Here is an 18,520-nt window from a genome sequence, read left to right on the forward strand (position 1 = left end):
GCTGCAGGTCTTGCATGTACACATGGAAGCCCAGACTCACCAAGGCTGTGCACACTCCTCATACCAGCATGCAGGGTGGAGTGCTTTGTATGCAGAGATTCTCCAAACTGCCCAAATTAGTGTTTAAGGCCCTTTGGTCTGATCTTATTTATCAGTTTATTCAGAAAATAATTATTAAGCAGCTGTTCTGTGCTGCACTGGCCTCAGCTCCTGGGGATGCAGTGGTGAGCCAGACAGACTCATGGGGCTTACATTCTAGTGTGACTGATGAGGATCAAATACTTCAATAATAAATATATCAATACAAACTGGGAGAAGAGCCGTGAGAAAAATAAAGGGAGCTGTGAGAACTTATAGCAGCAGGAGTAGATACATAAGTATATGTCTACTAGAGGCCTGGTGCACAGATTCGTGCATTGGTGGGGTCCCTTGGCCTGGCCTGTGGGGATCTGGCCGAATCTAGCAGTCCAACATCCCCCGAGGGGTCCCGAGTGCAAGAGGGCACTCTACAAGGTTGCTGTTGCTCAGCAGCTCCTGCATTGAGCGTCTGCCCCTTGGTAGTCAGTGTGCATCACAGCTACGGGCTGGTCAGCTGGTCACTTAGGCTTTTATATATATAGATAGATAGCAGGGAAGAGACCCTGAGGAAGTAGCATTTGAGATGAGGTCTGAGGGGTCAGTAGGAATTAGCCAGGTGAAAGGGTGGTGAAAAGTGTTTCAGGGGAAAGAAATGTGCAGTTCTGAGGAAATAGAAGCCTAGGGGGTTCAGTCTTGTCTTGCAGAGTCTGGAGGCCTGATTAGAGATTTTGGTCTTTATCCTAAGATCAAAGGAAAAACAGTCATGGGTTTTAAGCAACTGATACAATCAGAGTTTTGTTTTTTAAAAGTTCGCTCTGGATGCTGAGTAGGAAATGTTTGGTAGAGGGAGCGGGAGTGGAAGAGTGAGAAGGCTAGTTCAGCAGTGTAGGTGACAGGTTAGTGAGGGAAGTAGTTGGTGGATTGGAAAGACACTTAGGAAGCAAAATCAACAGGACTTGGTGGATGGGAAGAGAGCTGGCAAGGATAGGTTAGGGATCAGATCACGAGCTCTGTTTAAGAATGCTCACCGTGACTTAGCTGCTCCAGCTTTCTCTTCACCAACTTGTAATCCCAAACCCAGTTCACAGGTACTAGAAAGGTTCCTGTTCCTGCTGCTCTGCCGCTGCCCTGGCAGACCTCTTCCCTGCCCAGCCCGCCCAGCCCCAGTGCCTCTCCTGTTGTCCACCCTTAATACAGGCTTCTGGTGACTCCCACGTGGCTGCCTCGGCCCGTATCTGTCTCTTCACATATAATGACAGTCCCATAGGTGTTTGGCACTTTTCAGTGTATAAAACACTTTCACATCTATTTGCATTCCATCGTTATCCTGAGAGTTCATCTAATCTTGAGGAAAGCATCATATGAGAGAGGAGGAAATTTCAATTTGGAGAAGGGAAGGGCCATGACTAAAATCCCTCAGCCAGAAAGATCAGAGCTGGCTTAGAACTCAAGTTTGTGACTTCTGGTCCAGCACGAGGTTTCAGATTCTTTTTAGTTTTCATGTGTGTTTCTCATTTCTTCAACATGACTCTACATCTAAACCCAGGGCCTCTTCCGTAGTGGAGTACGAGGCAGTGGAAAGGGCGAGCTCTGGATTGGCTCTACAATAGGGAGGACTGTGGTCTCCGAGCCTTGGCTTCTCAGTCGTTCTACATCCTAGGGCTTTTGTGCAGATTACCTACCATAGGATACGCACACCCTCTACCACAGACCTGCTCAATGGCCTTTCCCTGGACCTCCACCTGCCCGGCACTTGGCAGTGTGTGTGTGATACAACCTTGTTGATGGAAAAATAGCTTTTTATTAATGCCCTCAACTCCCTTTTTGAGTTTTATGGTTGTTTTTATTGGGGGGGAGAGGGGAGAGAGATATGGGAAAAGCCCCTGTTTTTCTCCAAAGAACTATAATTAGAACAGAAAGAGGAAATGTTGATGGTTAACAAGAGTAGCGAGGGTGGTGTTTATAGAAGTTCTCTTTTGTATTGGGTGGAAAGCTGGATTAGACCGCTTTCCTCAGCCTTTCCTCTCCTTAGGTCTTGCAGAGAGTCTTGTCTGTTGGCCCAAATTCTATAAGGAAGGAAAGGGTAGAGGGAGGGAACTAACGTTTATTGAGATCCTTCTTAGCCCTTAACCCTGTGCCTGGCACTTGACATGCTTGACTGCATCTGACTTTACAGCAGTTATGTGAGGCAGCCAGTATTCCCATTTGAGCGAAGAGGAAATGGGGCTCAGGGGAGTGAGGGAACTTGCCCAAGTTGGCAACAGAGCGGGGGCTGATCTGGCTCTGGAGCCCACTCTGCCTCGCTGTGAAGTAAACATATATGTTCGCTGATTTTCTATTGTTCTATTTTTCAGTTACCATAAGGGGACATTAAAACCAAAAGCAGACATATTGTCAGGAGTGAATTTTATCTCTGTAGCTTTAAAACACAAACAAAAATAATAATTCCATTAGTAGAGGAAAATTGTACCATACTGCTGAGTATAAATTTTATTGCTACAGTAACTGTAAAATACAAAGATGATAAATGAAAAGTTGGAACATTTATTATTGGGTGTATATTTTATTGGTATAACTAAAATGCAAGCAAACTGAATAATGTCGTTACTTGTTAAAAATGGTAGTCGGCCTTCTGACAATGTGTGTGATGCTGACTGTAAAACACTAAGGTTTGATCTGGGCGGGCAGGAGGGAGCCAGTATATTTGCACCTGCTGGGTGGAGTGGAGGGTGGGGGAGGGGTAATGGAGCCATTTGCTAGAGGAGGCTCTATGAAGCCCAAGGGCTAAGACATTTGTGGTTCGTTCGAGGAAATTGAGGACTGGGAAATTCTGTATCCAAGGCTCAGGAAGGAAAAGCTTCTTTTCTAGAATTCTTTTTTTAAAAATTATTCTTGACACTATTACAACTGTCCCCCACTTCCTCCCCTTTAGTCCAGAATTCTTGCAGCCATATAGAATACCCTCTTGAGAAGTGGCAGAAATGATTGTGAGTCATGTGAACTCCCGGCAGTCCTGGTCAAGAAGTGAGCTGAGGGACTGGGCTCAGGACGCTTGGTGGCATTAATCAGGAAGTGGCAGCTTTGGCCTTAGTTCAGGCCAGCGGACGACCTGTTCTCGGCTGCGACACCCGTGGAGGGTAGAATGAGGCCGCTCAGCATCTTAGCAGAGGCAGCGCTGCGGTGGCCGCGGGGACCACAGGCTGTCCTGCAGCACTCAGATCACAGAGGAAGGAGCCCCGTGCTTTGGCCGCCGCATGTGCTAGCACATTAATTCTAAGAGGGCATCACCTCGTTTTTCAAATGAGGAAACTGAGGTGAAAGAGGTAATTTACCCAGAGTCACACTGAGGACATAATAGAGGAAAAATTTGGAAGCAGATCTGTTCTGCTTCAGAGCTCATGTTCTTTCTTCCCAGTTGTCCACATTGAATTCCATTAAAATGATATCATGACACTGGGGCCTTGTGAAGGCTCGTTGGTGAAAGGAAACAAGATATGAATAAAACCTTTATTTGCAGGCAGTTCATGTCTGAGGCTTGGACAGCAAGTATGGCCCTCTTGACTTTCCATTGTTCTCAGGCAAGAATTCACATGGCCCGTGCATGTGCATGTCTGATCACATGGCTCTTGGTCGGAAAAGTCTTACATACCCCTAACGCAGGGCTTGGGAGGCTGGTGGTGAATAGATTTGTCCTATTGCAGTTTTCTGAGAAACCAGCTTTAGGTGGAGCCATTTCCTTATATTATTCTGCCTTATGGAAACCCACAATCATCTTAGAAACCCAACAGAACTGCTCTGGGTACATGTCTCACAAATTCATACCCGACACTGCTTTTCTTCTGGGGAGAACCAGATGAAAGGCGTCAGTGGTTGTGGTCCTCTGTCTGATTTTGTGTGCCATCCCCACCACGGCCTGTCAGGCGGACAGAGTACTTATTCCGTGGTGCCCAGTGATGTGAAGCCCGCATTTCATGTTAGAGTAACACGGAGTGTGGGCTGCTTGCGTGCTCTCTCCTCCTCATGCCCTGAGTAGTAGCTAGTGCTCACACATAGCAGGGTGCTGTATTTAAAATGCATTCCCTCCAAGCCCCAGGCAGGTAGCTCAGTTGGTCAGAGCATCGTCCTGATATGCCAAGGTTGTGGGTTCAGTTCCGATCGGGCACATGCAAGAATCAACCAGTGAATCCATAAATAAATGAAACAACAAATCGATGTTTCTCTCTGTGTCTTTCTCTGTCTCTCTAAAAAATTAATAAATAAAATTAAAAAATAAAATAAAACGCTTCCCCTCCTGCTGAAGCAAACCAACCTTCAATCCCTCAGATTCATTTTGTTGCTTACTTTCTGTGTACATTGGTGTGTCAAGCCAGCTCTCCACCTTTCCTACCACTGGTGGAGGTGTGCTTTGTTGGAAGTTTCCTGGTGGGAAACTTGGCAATAGCTGTCAAAAAAGTCTTAGAAGAGTACTTACACTTTGACCCCGAAATTCCCTTTCTTGGAATTGACCCTAAGGAAATCACTGGATAGTTTACATACAAGGATGTGTTTTCATCACAACATTACTTATAATAACAAACAATAACACTGACATTTGTTGTCTACTTTGTTGAGTACTTTGGTCACTGTTCTGAGAGCTTTGTGTTATCGGACAAATATATAAAATCAGAAGCAATCTAAATGTTTTAAAAATAGGGATTGATTTAATATAGTACATTTCATATAGCAAATTAGTATGTAGCCTTTAAAAATGATGGTACACATTTATATTTATTGACACAAAAGGTGTTATAGTGTGTTAAGCAATAAAATCGTGATGAGATATATATGATGCTTACTTTGTTTTTAAATAATATGTATTTTTATTGACTCATAATTGACATTTAACATTGTGCAAGTTTAAGGGGTACAACATGTTGATTTGATACATTTATATATTGTATGGTCAGTGTTTTTGAGCTACAAATATTAATTAAAATAAAAAGAAGCTCAGCACAGGCCCATGGGAGGATTCGTTGTTTCTTGGGGTGATTAAAATCACTACCTGACTGTCACCCTTATTTGCCTCATTTTGCAGCAAAGCAGTGGAGAGCCTCGCTGAAGGGGGCGGCTCAGAAGTTCGGCGGGTGAAAGAGGATGCTCAGAAGAAGGTGCAGCAGGTCGAAGATCTCCTCACCAAAAGGATATTCCTTTTGGAAGAGGCAAGTCTGGAGACCCTGTGGAGACTGTGTTTCTTCAGTGGGTTAATAACGGAGTGGGCAGCATTGTGTTTCTTCCTCATAAACTTCCGCAGACACGAGAACCATCCTCATTGAATATCTCCGGGGTTCCAGCCCCATCAGAGTGCTTGGCATAAAGAATTTATACCCGTTCACCCTGCAAACTGGCCGTTATTGTTTTATTCCTATAGATGAGGACATTGAGGTATGGAGAGAAATACTAACCAGTCCAAGTTTAATCCTGCATTTAAATGTAGATTGCTGTCTCTAAACCCCGTGATCTTGCTACTCCACTCTTCTTATTATCTAGTTGAGTGCCTTTATTTCACTGAGGAGGAAACTGAGGCCCAGAGAGGGAAGCCACTCACCCAACATTAGCTAAGCCTGGAACCAGATTTTCTGATTTGTAGGTCATTGGGTGTCCACTCAGCCTGCCCGCCCCCTCCCCCTCTCCCCCCACCCCCACCGGGTCCAGCCTCCACTCCACCATCCACCAGTGTTGACCGAGGACCTGTCTGGGAGGCTCTGTGTGTAGCTCCTCCTCCTGATTCCAGTCAGATGCTGCCTAGGTATTAAACAGGTTTCCTCCATTAAAGCTAATATTAAGTAAACTAATTACTTAAGTCTTGGTCTTTGAAGTCTTGTTTCATCTCACTTTTTCTACCTGCAACCCTGATTTGTCTAAGCAGGGAGGAGGAGAAATAGCGCCAAAGAGCACTTCTGGATACAAAGAGTGAATACATTTGCACTGTAATTTGCAGCTAACAATGGCCTTTTTCAGTCATGATGTTCAGTTCAGCCCTTGTTTGTGAGCGTGTACAGATATTAGGTCGATCATACAGATGAGGAAGTAAGCTCAGAGAAGGTGAGAAAGTAGTCCTTGTCGTTAGTGGTAGAGCTGGGACCAAAAGAATGGGCTCTGAGCCCAAGTTCTGAATTTTAGTTAAGGTGACGGTGAGACTGCCCTAGCCCGTTTGGCTCAGTTGGCCTGTGCACCTCAGGGTCCCGGGTTTGATGTACCTTGGTTGCAGGCTCCTCCCCGGCCCGGGCCCTCTTTGGGGTGCATGCAGGAGGCAACCAATCGATGTGTTTCTCTCACATTGATATTTCTTTCTGTCTTTCCCTCTCTCTTCCACTCTCTAAAAAAATCAATGGAAAAATAGCCTTGGGTGAGGATTAAAACAAACAAACAAACAAAAAAAACCCAAGATGATTGTGAGACTTTTAAGAGACTTAACCTAATCTTGCTCATTCATCTCATTTTCCCCCGTAAGTGCCTTCCAGTGTGTTGGGCTGCCAGTGTAACTGACAGTGCTGGGTTGAATCCCTACTCTGTCACTTGCTAGCTTTGTCACCTTGGATAAAGCATTTGCCTTCCCTGAGCCTTTGCCTCTGTAAAACGAGGCTAGTGATACCTGCTTTGCCGTAGTAATTGTAATAACAACAGCAATACTAACAATTTATGGAAGGCTTACCACATATGAGGCCTCCTTCTCAGCGTTTTACATATATTGATTTAGGTAATCCCCTCAGCAAACCTCGGAGGTAAATGCTGCATCATCCTTTAACAACAGAAAGAAAAACATGATGACACCGGCACAGAGTGGCTGAGTCACTTGCTTAAGGTGACACAGGCAGGAAATGCCTGGTGGTCTGGCTGCAGAGCCTGCGTTGTAAACTGCAGTAATCTGTCTCTCTCTATGTCAGTGTTTGGGCTTGAGTGAGAATCAAAGATGATATAAACAGAGCTTCTGGAAAAACCTGGCATTGAGTAAGCTCCCACTGAATAAGAGGCTTCGTTGTTTGTTGTCGCAGAATATTGGGAAATGATTTTTCCCAGCTGTCATTGAGATTGACAGGCACGCCTCTTGGGGAGACAGCGTTCGGGAGGCACTGGAGGGAAAAGGTGGGGAGGAGGAAGTCACATTTTTCTTGGGTTTCCCATGATGCAGCAGGCACTTGACAGAGCCTCACAACAATTCTCTGATGAGATGGTCATTAGGAAGCTGGGTCTCAGAGAGGTTAAGCGACTATCCAAGGTCACACAGCAAATAAGTGGGAGCTGGGTTTTGAACCTAGTTTGATTTGACTTTCATCTTTGTGATGCAATCAGAGGCAGTTGGCATGAGCAGTCAGAGATGCCCATCTACTCGGGTCACTTTCATGAGCACCAGGGCCTTTGCCCCTAACACAGACGCTGCCTGCATGATTTAGATAATGTCTTCTGTGAGTGCTCAGGTAGAACATACAGTTTTTCACCACCTAAATCACTTTGGAGATGGAGAAAATGTACTTAGAATTGTATCGTCATTATCTGAAAAAAAAAAATACTGAGGGGGCGGTGGGGTGTGGAATGAATTTGTGTGGAGATTGTGGTGACTCTTTGGAATTTATGTATGTTTAAGTATTGAGAGGTACGTTATTCCTTGTTCTCATTGAGCTGTAAATATTGATCTGATTTTTCAAAACCACAACAGTTCTTATAGACTTGAGTCTTTTCCATTGGAAATGCCTATTACTCTTCAGGATACAAGAAGGAAAGATGGCTGGCAAATGTATTTATTACTGATTCTCCCCATGTAGAGTACAATTCAGGGAGGGGAAATGTGCCGGAGAAAAAGTCATAAATATTTATATTTTAATCCAATTTCCTTTCAAAGTGTTCCCAATTGTATTGAAAAATTGCATCAAATGCATTTAATTTAACTCTAGGATGTGAAAGCCGCCCAAGCAGAACTGGAAAAGGCCGTTGCAGGGACAGAAACAGAGAAGGCTCTTCGGCTGAGCTTGGAAAACAAGCTTTCAGAGATGAAGAAGATGCACGAGGGGGACTTGGACATGGCTCTGGTCCTGGAGGAAAAAGACAGGTCTGGCTCTTGTCCCTGTGACACCCTGACAGTCATTTATCTGGCAGTCCTTTTCCCACCCCTTTCCTCCTGGTTCCCCACAGCAAGAAAACTGGGAATGTGAGGACAGAGAGAGGTGGTAGATAGAAATTCATGCTGGAATTTTCTACTCAGACACTAAATTTAGCATTCAGTTATGGCTGTAAGCTTCCTGGTAGTCAAAGGAAAAAGGGAAAAACAATCTTGATGGACATAAGATTCACATTGTTCATAAAATAAAACAAGTTAGTGACTCAGGAGAAGCCCAGTTTTACTTGACATTGTTTAGACTCTTCTCTTGTCGATCTTCTTGTAGGGAACAGTTAATGTCTACATCCCCACAATAAATACCAGTGCATTTTGTGTGACCTGTTTCTGACATGTCTTTTAATGCAGGCGGAGGGCCCAGGTTTGAACAGTGAGAAGGGCCAAAACAGTGCACACCAAGTACAGAGCTCTTTGATGGTCCAGGGATAAAACGTGTGCCATGTGGACTAAGGTGACAGAACTAGGGATGGAGAAGAATAGAGAGATATTTAGAGGGTAGAATCAATCACATGTTGGCTTGAAGGGCTTGGTGGCTTATTGGATTTGGGGCTGAGGGAAAAGGCTGCCGAGATACCCCCTCACCCAGATGAGCAATGGTGGGATTGTATTGCAGTTGGCTGAGTGTGGGAGGAAAAGGGAGAAAGATGTTTTTGGGTAGAGGGGTGGGAAGATGAGCTTTCAGTTGGGACTTGTTGGGTTGAAGGATTGTGCTAGCCAAGAGGAGAGCCCAGGTGGTACTTGGGTGTATGGATCAAGGCCCGGATTAGAGGAGATAAAGATTCATTCATTAGCCACCCACTGAGCAAGGCCTGGGTTGGGTGCCAGGAATGCAAAGGTGAGCACTCTCTTCCTTACAGGGAGTTCCCAAGTGTAGGAGGGGACAGATGTAAAGGGAAGATGGCGCTGGAGGTAAGGTCGGCTGTGACGGAGGTGAGGGAGCTCTGCTTGGGCGAGGAGCAGGGAAGGCTTCTCAGAGGAGGAGTGCTGGGAGTTGGGTGAGGCAGCCTTGTCGAGCGAGGGAACGGCACATGCAGAGGTGTGGAGTCTGGCTCATTTCAAGGTAATTACAGAGGAAAGTGGTCCCCGATGAGACTTGGATTCTCATCTTTTTGGAAAAGGGAATTTGGGAAGGATTAATGCTTGTTGAGTTCTTACCGGCCCAAGCGGTGGGGTCTCCATGGACGTGGGTAGTCAGGTCAGGGCCTTGTGAAAGGCTTTGTCTTCCTGGGGTTTCCTAGAGGTCTGGCTGGATAGGCACAGAAACCTGAGTTGTCAGCACTGCGAATGCGTCTGTCCCAGGGGTAGGTGTCCCAGCCACACTCCCAGAGACCAAAGAGCAGCCAGATGCCTACGCTGGGGTCCTGCTCGCTCTGGGCGAGGCCCTCTGGTGGAGCTCTCCCTGGTCTAAGGTCAGTGTTTTCTCCCTGAAGACGGGCCGATCTGGGAAGCTAAATCCATATGAGAAGGTGAGTGCTGAGCGCAGAATTGGAATAAGGGTCTCCGTCATGCCCTGGTGAGATGGATCCAGATTGGCCCGCCTTGGGCAGGGCCCTCACGAGGATGTCCTTGTCTTTCTGGCCCCCCACCACCCTTTTCAAAGGTGTGCACTTTAGCTACTTGATTTCCTGCAATCTGACCTTGAAGTTAGTCTGTATCTTTAAGGTAGTTGACAGTGAAGAACCCTGCAGTCAGGTTTGGCCGTTGGATATGTTTTATCTTTTTTTAGAGTTTAACTAAAAACATCTAATTTTATGTAAGAGTCTGAATTTCCAGATTCTCTTGAAAACCTGGGAGGTGTGGGAGGGCGGGCCGTGGTATTGCTGGAGTGCGGCCGCTCCCTCAGGCGACCCGGCGCTCCTGCTTGGCCGCAGTCCCCGCAGGCCTGCCCTGCTCATTTCCACCCCCGCTGCACCTTGCTGTAAGGTACCCAAAAAACAGTTCTATCGAGGTGGAAGGTACACACAAGGCAACACATGCATGTTAGAGTACAGTTTGGTGCCTTTATCTCTCCAGTGGATTATGTGATGATTTCAGAATTGAGCCCCTAGAGGGCACTCTTACTTCTCTTTCCTAGTTTTGGGGGGTGTTGTATTGATGCTGCCAGTTCTGGCTGTATCCAGTTGTCTTAGTCCATTTGGTGCCATAACAAAATAATACACATTGGATCTCTTATAAATAATACATTTATTTCTTACAGTTCTGGATGCTGGAAGTCCAAGGTCAGGGTGCAGTGTGGTCAGTGAAGACCCCCTTTAGGTCCTCTTTCTCGTTTCGTCCCCACCTGGCAGAAGGACCAAGGGATCTCTCTAGAGCTTCCTTTATAAGGCATCACTCCAATTCACGAGAGCTCCACTGTCATGACCTTGTCTTCTCCCAAAGGCCCACCTCCTAATGCCACCACTCGTGGGGGGACACAGTGTTCAGACAGTACGCCAGGTGCTCCGACTGCTTTTGGTGCCCTCCCCACCTGCACCTGGGGCACCTGTCCTCTTTCTGCCACAGTGAGTTGCTTTTTAGGCTTAGCTACAAACACTCTTAAGGTCTTTTGACAAAATGCTAATCATTGAATGCTAAAAAAAGTACTAATTATAGCAACTGTCACTTGTTGAGTTCTGCCATATGCCTGGAGCTGTGGAGGGCCCTTTTAAAAAGCTTATCCCCATTTTATAGCTAAGGAGATGCAGGCTTAGAGCTGAAATAATTTGACGGTTTTGTCAGGGAGCAGTTAATAGAGGGAATTTGGTGGCCTCCAGAAGGGTGTGTTCAGCTCTACCTGAGGGGGCTCTCGGGGTGTCGACTGGCAAAGCTTCCCCGAGAATAATGCCTAATGAAGTCTGGTGTATGATGGGTGTCTAGCAGGTGGAGGTGGCGGTGGAGTTGTGAAGGGCATTCTAGGTACAGGAACTGTGGGAACAAAGGTCCAGAGGCCTGGGGGTGGGGCGGGTGGCTTCCTGTGAGAGGTGACGCCGAAGCTTCAGCAGGGCCTCTGATCTCGGCCCTAAAAGCTCGGGCTCGACTGCCTGCCGAGGAGTTCGTTCTTCATCTTGAAAGTCAGTGTATTTTAAACTTTGCCCTGAGACGCCTTGGAGAGACGTTCTTTGTTTTTCACATTTATCAGAATATTTCTGCTTTATTGGTCATGTTTGTTTAGCCTTCAGTGCCAGATTTCTTTTGGAGAGAGGATTTCTTGGCTAAAAAAATTTAGTAATCCACAGCTGTCGGTGGTGGGGGCCGTTGAACGGTCGAGCAGGGGTGTGACTCAGTCAGACCATAGTCCAGCAGCTCGGAGGGTGTATCGCCCGGGGCCAGGCTGTAGGTGAGGGGACAGTTAATGTCACACGGATTCTGGCCCTTAGTCTCCGACCTGCAAAATGCGATTTCGTTCATGTTCAGTCACTGGCCATGTCTACTTTGAAGATGTCTGGCCCCATTTTCTACCTCCTCCTGCTCCACTGAGCTGAGAGAGCAGTGTAGAATTAATATTGAAATCTCTTCTCTTTTAGACTGATTGAGGAGTTGAGGCTGTCTTTGAAGAGCAAAGAAGCTTTAATTCAGCGCCTGAGAGAGGAGAAATCTCAGATGGCGCCTGCTGCTGAGAATGTGTCATCTGGAGAGCTCCGAGGGCTTTCTGCTGCTCGCAGGGCTGAGAAGGAGAGAGAAACCGCGGTGAGGCCACAGCACGTGGAGGGGACTTTAGTTAGCACCCCAGACTGCACCATGGGACGCACATGCAGGCCCCCTGCCTCACCCACAGTCTGCTTCTGAATATCATCGCCCTGTGGGCTGAGGATCAGCAGAAACTTCCTGTCAGGGGCCTGGCATATTCCCCCCCCCCCCCCCCCGCCCCCAGCCTTGTGTTCACAGAGTTGGTTAAAACACCAGTCCATACCTGCTTGCCTCTGTTTTATTATGTGTTCATTTGTTGTTGCCTGGGGACTTGATCTTATTTTCATCCTTTGGATTTTCTTAGGATAAAATTCTGTTATTTTCTCATTTCACCTTTTGTGGTTAGAGGCAGGCTTAAGGCCAGCTGTGGTCTGAGACTGCAGAGGCAGTGGGACAGCCGTCTGCCCTGTCTTGGGTGTGCCGCGCACAAAGAGACTCCGGGTGCCCCTCATCTCAGCCGCCTGGCCACCTTGCGAGGCTGGGATCACCGTCCCTCATCGAGTTTAGAAACAGGCTCAGCTCAGAGATGTTGTTGTATTTTCCTAGGCTCCAAGAGGTGGGTTACTAGTACCGATCCCAAAGCCTCCTGGGACCCCTCCCCTCACTAGGCGGCCTCCACAGCAAGCTCTTTTGAAGAGGGTGGGCAGGACCTGGAAGTGCAGGTAGGCCTAGTCAGACCTTCCCATTCCTGTTGGACCACGGGTGCTGCTGCATGTGGTTTGTTCACCTCAGGGACATTCTGGATGCTCATGGAAGCCTTGACTTCGTTATGGAGCAGGGTCTCCTTTGTCCCTAACACAGCAGTGACTTCCTTAGCCTCACGTATGACTTTTAGGCTGTCATCAGCCTTTGTCTCCTGCTTCTTTGAACCCTCTGTCTCACGTCCTTGGCCCTGTCCTTTCGAAGGCCCTTTTCATTGTCCAGTCGCCCTTTGGTTTACTCTCTGTGGGGCTGGTGATCATCTTTACATTTTTCTTCACTTGGGTGGGACTTCGGGTGAGTTCCACAGCAGGGGGAACAGCAAGTAAATGAGATGCTCATTCTAATTGTTCGGGGGAAGCTATTGGATTATGGGTCCCTTCTGGGCACCAATTAATGTCTTTTCGTAGGCTGCACAAGTGGAACGCCAGACGGAGAGAAATCGCTTTGAAGAGAGGATCCAGGTATGTTGATACAGTTTTAAAAATGTGTTGAAGATTTATCTTTGCCTCTTGCTTTATTCTGAGTGCAATAGATAATTCTGTGTGGCAATAGCTGTCACTCATTGAATGCTCCTGTCTGCCAGTCAAGCTTTAGGCACTGTGGAGAGGGTTTCTCAGTCTTTGTAATAACTCCGTGAAGCAGGCAAGCCCATCTTGCAGATGTGACACGTGAGGCTCAGCGGTGAGGTCCCTACCCAAGGTCACGTAGCTTGGAGTATAGTAGGGATTCAGATTTGCCAGTCTATGACTCCAAAGCCCTTGCTCCATGGTCCCTTAGTCTCAGCAGCTAGCATTTGTATAGCACCTGCCGACTTAGAAAGTGCTTTCACATCCATTATCTCATTTGATCCTTACGACAGCCTGGGAGGGAGGCAGCAGTGAGTATCTTTAGAAATGAACTCAGACTATAAATGTATATGTTCAGTCTCCATCAAACCAAATTCTCTGCTAGTGTTTGTAGCATTAAGGAATGATATTAATGATCTGTTACTTCCCCCCAAATAACTGGTATGATTTCAAAGACTCTGATGTGACTGTATTCAACTTCCAGAAGGCATTGGAGTCCTTCCTGTAGGAATAGCTGTCATCTTCTTAACTGATCTGATCCCCTTCCTTTCACCCAGCCCTGTTGCCGAGAGCGGTAATACAGTAAGTTGGAGCTGATGCCACTACGTTCAGCTCTACTTGGAAACATTAATCACAGGCTGACAGGAATAAGATAGAATAACTGCATTTGAGTGTTCTCTTAAAGATATATACTGTGCATTTTGGTTGGAACACATCAACTTAGTGAATCTTTTTCTAATCTAATTTAGGCACTTCAGGAGGACCTGAGAGAGAAGGAAAGAGAAATTGCTACAGAAAAGAAAAATAGTTTAAAGAGGGATAAAGCCATTCAGGGTCTAACCATGGCATTAAAGTCAAAGGAAAAAGAGGTATGTCTGCTAGATCTCAAGTGAGATTTTTCTTTATTAGCTTCTGTGACTGGCCTGTCCTTCCCTGAATTTTTAGCTTTAAGGAAAAAGTTTGTAAAAGAGCTGAGTTGACTGTAGAAAGTGGGGTAGGGATCCTTTAGTTGATTAGAAGTTCTTTTGGAATGTCTAATCCAGCACTGTCCAATGCAAATATATGAGTTACGTATGTAATTTTAATTTACTAGTAGCCACATTAAAAGAAGTAAAAAGCAAACATATTTGTCATATATATTTACTAATATATATGACAAATATTATCATTTCAACATCCAGTCAACAGAACAAAATTAATAAAGAGGTATTTAACATTTATTTTTTTATTTTTATTTTTTGTTAATCCTCACCTGAGGATATTTTTCCATTGATTTTTAGGGAGAGTGGAAGAGAGAGGGAAAGACAGAGAGAAACATTGATGTGAGAGCAACACATCGATTGGTTGCCTCCAGACCAGGGCCTGGGCCGGGGAGGAGCCTGCAACCAAGGTACGTGCTCTTGACTGGAATCGAACCCGCAGGCTGACGCTCTATCCACTGAGCCAAACCTGCTTAGGGCTTTAACATTTAAAAAAGTCTGAAGTCCAGATATGCTTACAGCACATCTCAAGTCAGACTAACCACATTTCAAGTGCCCAATAGCCACAAGGTGACTTGTGGCTACCATATTGGACAGTGCAGGTCTAATCTTTGGAAAGACAACAGGAAATTGAGATAAAGGAGTTAGATAGGTACGTGGGTTGTTGTCTTTGGGACCCAAGGTGGTGGCAGGTGATTCTGTGCTGTTTTCTTGTCATTGGTGTAGCAATCTTGTGTCTCAGTTGGAGGCACAGAAACAGAGAAGCAAAATTTAGCTGTGCTTACAAGCCTAGTGGGGAAGAAAGACAATGAAGGTGTTGTGATTGAGGGAAGTACAGAGGCTGTGAGGTGGAGCAAAGGGGTCCTAATCCAGATTAGGGTTGGGAAGGGGGTCTGGTGCTTTGAGGAGTAGGTGTTAGAGCTGAATCTTAAAGGATGAGTAGACGTTGGTTGGGAAGGAGGACAGAAAAGAGGAGGCCATTTCATACAGAGGGGAGAACTTTGGTCATGCATTCAGTGGGGAAAGAGCCGGATATGTTTTTGTGGAACAGTTTGAGGTCATCAGAGCATCAAGTGCAGAACTGAAGTGAGGTGAGAGAAGAGGCTGGAGAGGATGCCAGGGAACAGCGGTGGTGGTGGATCTATTCATGTTTCACTGCTTGGGTGACACTCCACTGAAGACTCTTAAGCAGGATGGGTGTGATCACATTGCATTTTAGCCAGGTCTCTGCCTGTATCCAGAGAGTGGGTTGTAGGAGGGAGAGACTAGATGCAGGGAGGCCAGTAGCCAAGGTGAGAGCCACCTAATTCAGAAAGGCTGAATTAGAGCAGTGGTCACAGCAAGCAAGAGTGGTGGTGGGGGGGGCTAATTCAGGAAACAAAATTAGAAAAAATTAATTAAAAGTATATGACTAACTACTATGCTGTACAGCTGACACAAATATAAAATAATATTGAATGTCAACTGTAATTGAAAAATAAAATAAAAATAAAATAAAAATTAAAAATACAACCTAAAAAGAAATAATTAATTAAAGATTAGAAGTAAATTTGGGGAAATCTGATGGTCAGACGTAGGAATGGAGAGAAGGAGTAATCCAGGATGACTTCTGCTGGCACCACTAGAGAGATGGTCTTGCCACCAACTCCGCATGGAAAATGGAGGATGATGGTGGGATGGGAGGTAGTGATGGAAGTGATGAGACTTTTAGAAAGTATTCACTTTGAGGAGTCTGTGGACCATCCAGGTGAGATGTCCAGGAGACAGACAGATCTGCAAGTCTAAAGCTTGGAGAGAGCTCATTAGGCCTGAAGGTAGAGATCGTAGAGTCCCTCTTCAACAGATGTGAGTTGAAATTCTGAGAGTTGATCACCTTATCCAAGGAGAGGGTAGAGTGGGGTAGAAGGCTGAAAATTGGACCACAGGGGACATCAGAATTGAAGGTGCAGGAAGAGGAATGCACAAAGAAGACTGGAAAAAGGAATGGCTGTAGAAGAATGAAGCCAACCAGGAAACTGGTGCTGAAGAAGCTAAAGGAGAGAATGAGTTTGAGTAATCACCACTGTCAGATGCAGCAGAGAGCTGGTTCCTAATAATAGTAGCTGTAGTTTGTGCTGGGAGTTCAGGGCCCAGTGGTGGAGCAGTTCTGGGTGCCGGCAAAGTCCAGGTGTGACCTTGGTAGCTATTGGCTGTCTCTGGGTAGATGGGAGTAGCCAGGCTAGGTTTTTGGGTGGCTCATCTCTATGGACAATAATAATTATAGTGACAGTATGAGCCAACATGATTTTAGCACCACTGCACGTTACCTCGTCAGCAGTGCAAGGTTGGGTGAGCGGTGGTATCTTCATTTTATAGTTAAGGGAATTGAGTCTCAAAGAGATTAAGTTTTGTGCCTTGAGTGATCCAGCTAGTAAACAGCCAAACTAGAAATCCCACTCTTCTGACTTCAGGCTTTTTCTGACTACAAAGCCCTTGATTATAAGCACAACAAGCACTGAAAGCAGTTGGGCCATGCGGAGATAGGAGGAGCCCAGTTGCACACTTGGCTGCTAGTCCTTATTTTCACCCAGGTTGAAGAACTTAACTCTGAAATCGAAGAGCTCAATGCTGCCTTTGCTAAAGTCAAAGAGGCCCGCCAGAAACCAGAGACCCAGAAATTCCAGGTAAGTGTTCACTTGGGTGAAGCAGTTCTCTCTTTGAACCTTTCTCCTGCTGAGGTCAGGACTTCATAGCTGAAAGGAACGGAGGAGAACTCAGTGGTCTTTAATAACAGAACCATCTCATTCTAGTTCAGTTGGCCTGGCCAGAGTGGCTCACTTGGTTGAACATTGTTCTGTGCACTGAAGTGTTGATCAATGCCCAGTTGGGGCACATATAGAAGTCAGCCGATCAATATTTCTCTCTCATATCAATGTTTCTCTCTCTCCCTATCCCCCCTTCTTCTCTCTAGTCATGTCCTCAGTGAGAATTAAAAAAAAAAAAAATAAATAAATAAAATAAATTGTTTTGTTTTTTTAAATTATTATCTAACTAGTAGCCCATTTGCAGGAAGAATCCTGCAAGCGGCCGCTGCGGCCGCGTGCGCTGCCGCTGCTGCCACCGTTGTGGCCACCACGCCTGCACCCGTGCACCACTGCCGCCCGCCCCGCCTGGGCTTTCCCTCTGGCAGCCACCTTGCTTTCAGCTTTTCCTCCCTCTTCCTTCTAAGTTGTCTTCAGTCTTCACTCCTCCCTCCCTCAGCGTATGCAAATTAACCACCATCTTTGTTGGGTAATTTGCATACTCACCCTGATTGGCCGGTGGGTGTGGCTTTGGCTGGTGGGTGTGGCTTGGGCATAGCAAAGGTGCGGTCAATTTGCATATTACTATTTTATTAGGTAGGATGTACAAAATAAATTGATGACCAAAAAAGATCCAGTGACATAGAAGCATGGAACAGACTGATGAACCTCAGAGGGAAGGCAGGGGTGGGGTGTATTTATATGCATATCTGCATAACCCAGGGATACTGACAATAGTGTGATGAAGGCTTTGGGGTGGGTGCAGAGTGGAGGGGGGTCAATGGGGAAAGAAAGGAGACACCTGTAATACTTTCAACAATAAAGATTAATTAAAAATAAAACTTTACCAAAAAAAAAAATTCTTATATTTCAAAGGAAAAAAAATCATTATAAAAGTTACATACTCACTAAACTTAGGACATTTGAAAATACAGAGTAGTGAAGGAAAAAAGTCAACTGTGTTTCCACCTCATGAAAGAAAGTTACTGTTAACTTTTTGTACTTTCCCTTCTAGTCTTAAAAAAAGTTTTTTTTACACAGTTGTAGCTTCTCCCTTTCCTTTAACATCAACACCGTAATATAAACATTACCCTGAGTTATTTCACAATCTTCATATTATTTGTGCTCTAGGTCCTGAATGATGTTTTTATTAATCCCCCCCCCCCCCCCCCCCCCCCCGCAAGGTGAAAAAGGAGCACAGATTTCTTGGTTTGTTTAATGAGCTGTCTGCCCCCACCCCTCTTCTAGGGGTCTGAAGATTATGAAGCTGCTCTGTTGGAAAAGGCAGCCCTGTTGGCTGAGCTGCACTCAGAAAACCTCACCAAGAGTACAGAGAACCACAGACTACGGAGGAACATGAAGAAAGTCACACAGGAGCTGAGCGACTTGCAGCAGGAGAAGGAGAGACTAGAGAAGGATCTGGAGGCAGCCCATCGAGAGAAGAGCAAGAGAGACTGCACCATCCACGTGAGCACCCCCATTCCCTTCTGAAATAGCGGGCAGTGCAGCGGGCTGGGGCTGTTCCACGTCATGGTTTTTGGGGAGATTCACTGCAGAAAACTTAGAAAATCTGAAAAATTTAAAGAAGAAAATACTTCA

At 45.9% G+C, this 18,520-nt stretch overlaps 1 protein-coding gene across 2 annotated transcripts in view; it reads left to right on the forward strand.

Moving 5' to 3' along the window:
- The window catches only part of CDK5RAP2 (CDK5 regulatory subunit associated protein 2), a 147,340-nt gene that overhangs the window by 26,529 nt on the left and 102,291 nt on the right, over positions 1 to 18,520 (forward strand). For both annotated transcript variants that reach the window (XM_028161427.2, XM_054727002.1), the window contains exons 6-12: positions 5,153 to 5,276; positions 8,007 to 8,161; positions 11,731 to 11,893; positions 13,003 to 13,056; positions 13,911 to 14,030; positions 16,712 to 16,804; positions 18,170 to 18,388. In XM_028161427.2, coding sequence (XP_028017228.2) covers positions 5,153 to 5,276; positions 8,007 to 8,161; positions 11,731 to 11,893; positions 13,003 to 13,056; positions 13,911 to 14,030; positions 16,712 to 16,804; positions 18,170 to 18,388 — 928 coding nt within the window. The remainder of the gene's footprint in view (positions 1 to 5,152; positions 5,277 to 8,006; positions 8,162 to 11,730; positions 11,894 to 13,002; positions 13,057 to 13,910; positions 14,031 to 16,711; positions 16,805 to 18,169; positions 18,389 to 18,520) is intronic.

Source organism: Eptesicus fuscus, chromosome 15 (assembly GCF_027574615.1).
Source record: "Eptesicus fuscus isolate TK198812 chromosome 15, DD_ASM_mEF_20220401, whole genome shotgun sequence".
NCBI classification, from domain to species: domain Eukaryota; kingdom Metazoa; phylum Chordata; class Mammalia; order Chiroptera; family Vespertilionidae; genus Eptesicus; species Eptesicus fuscus.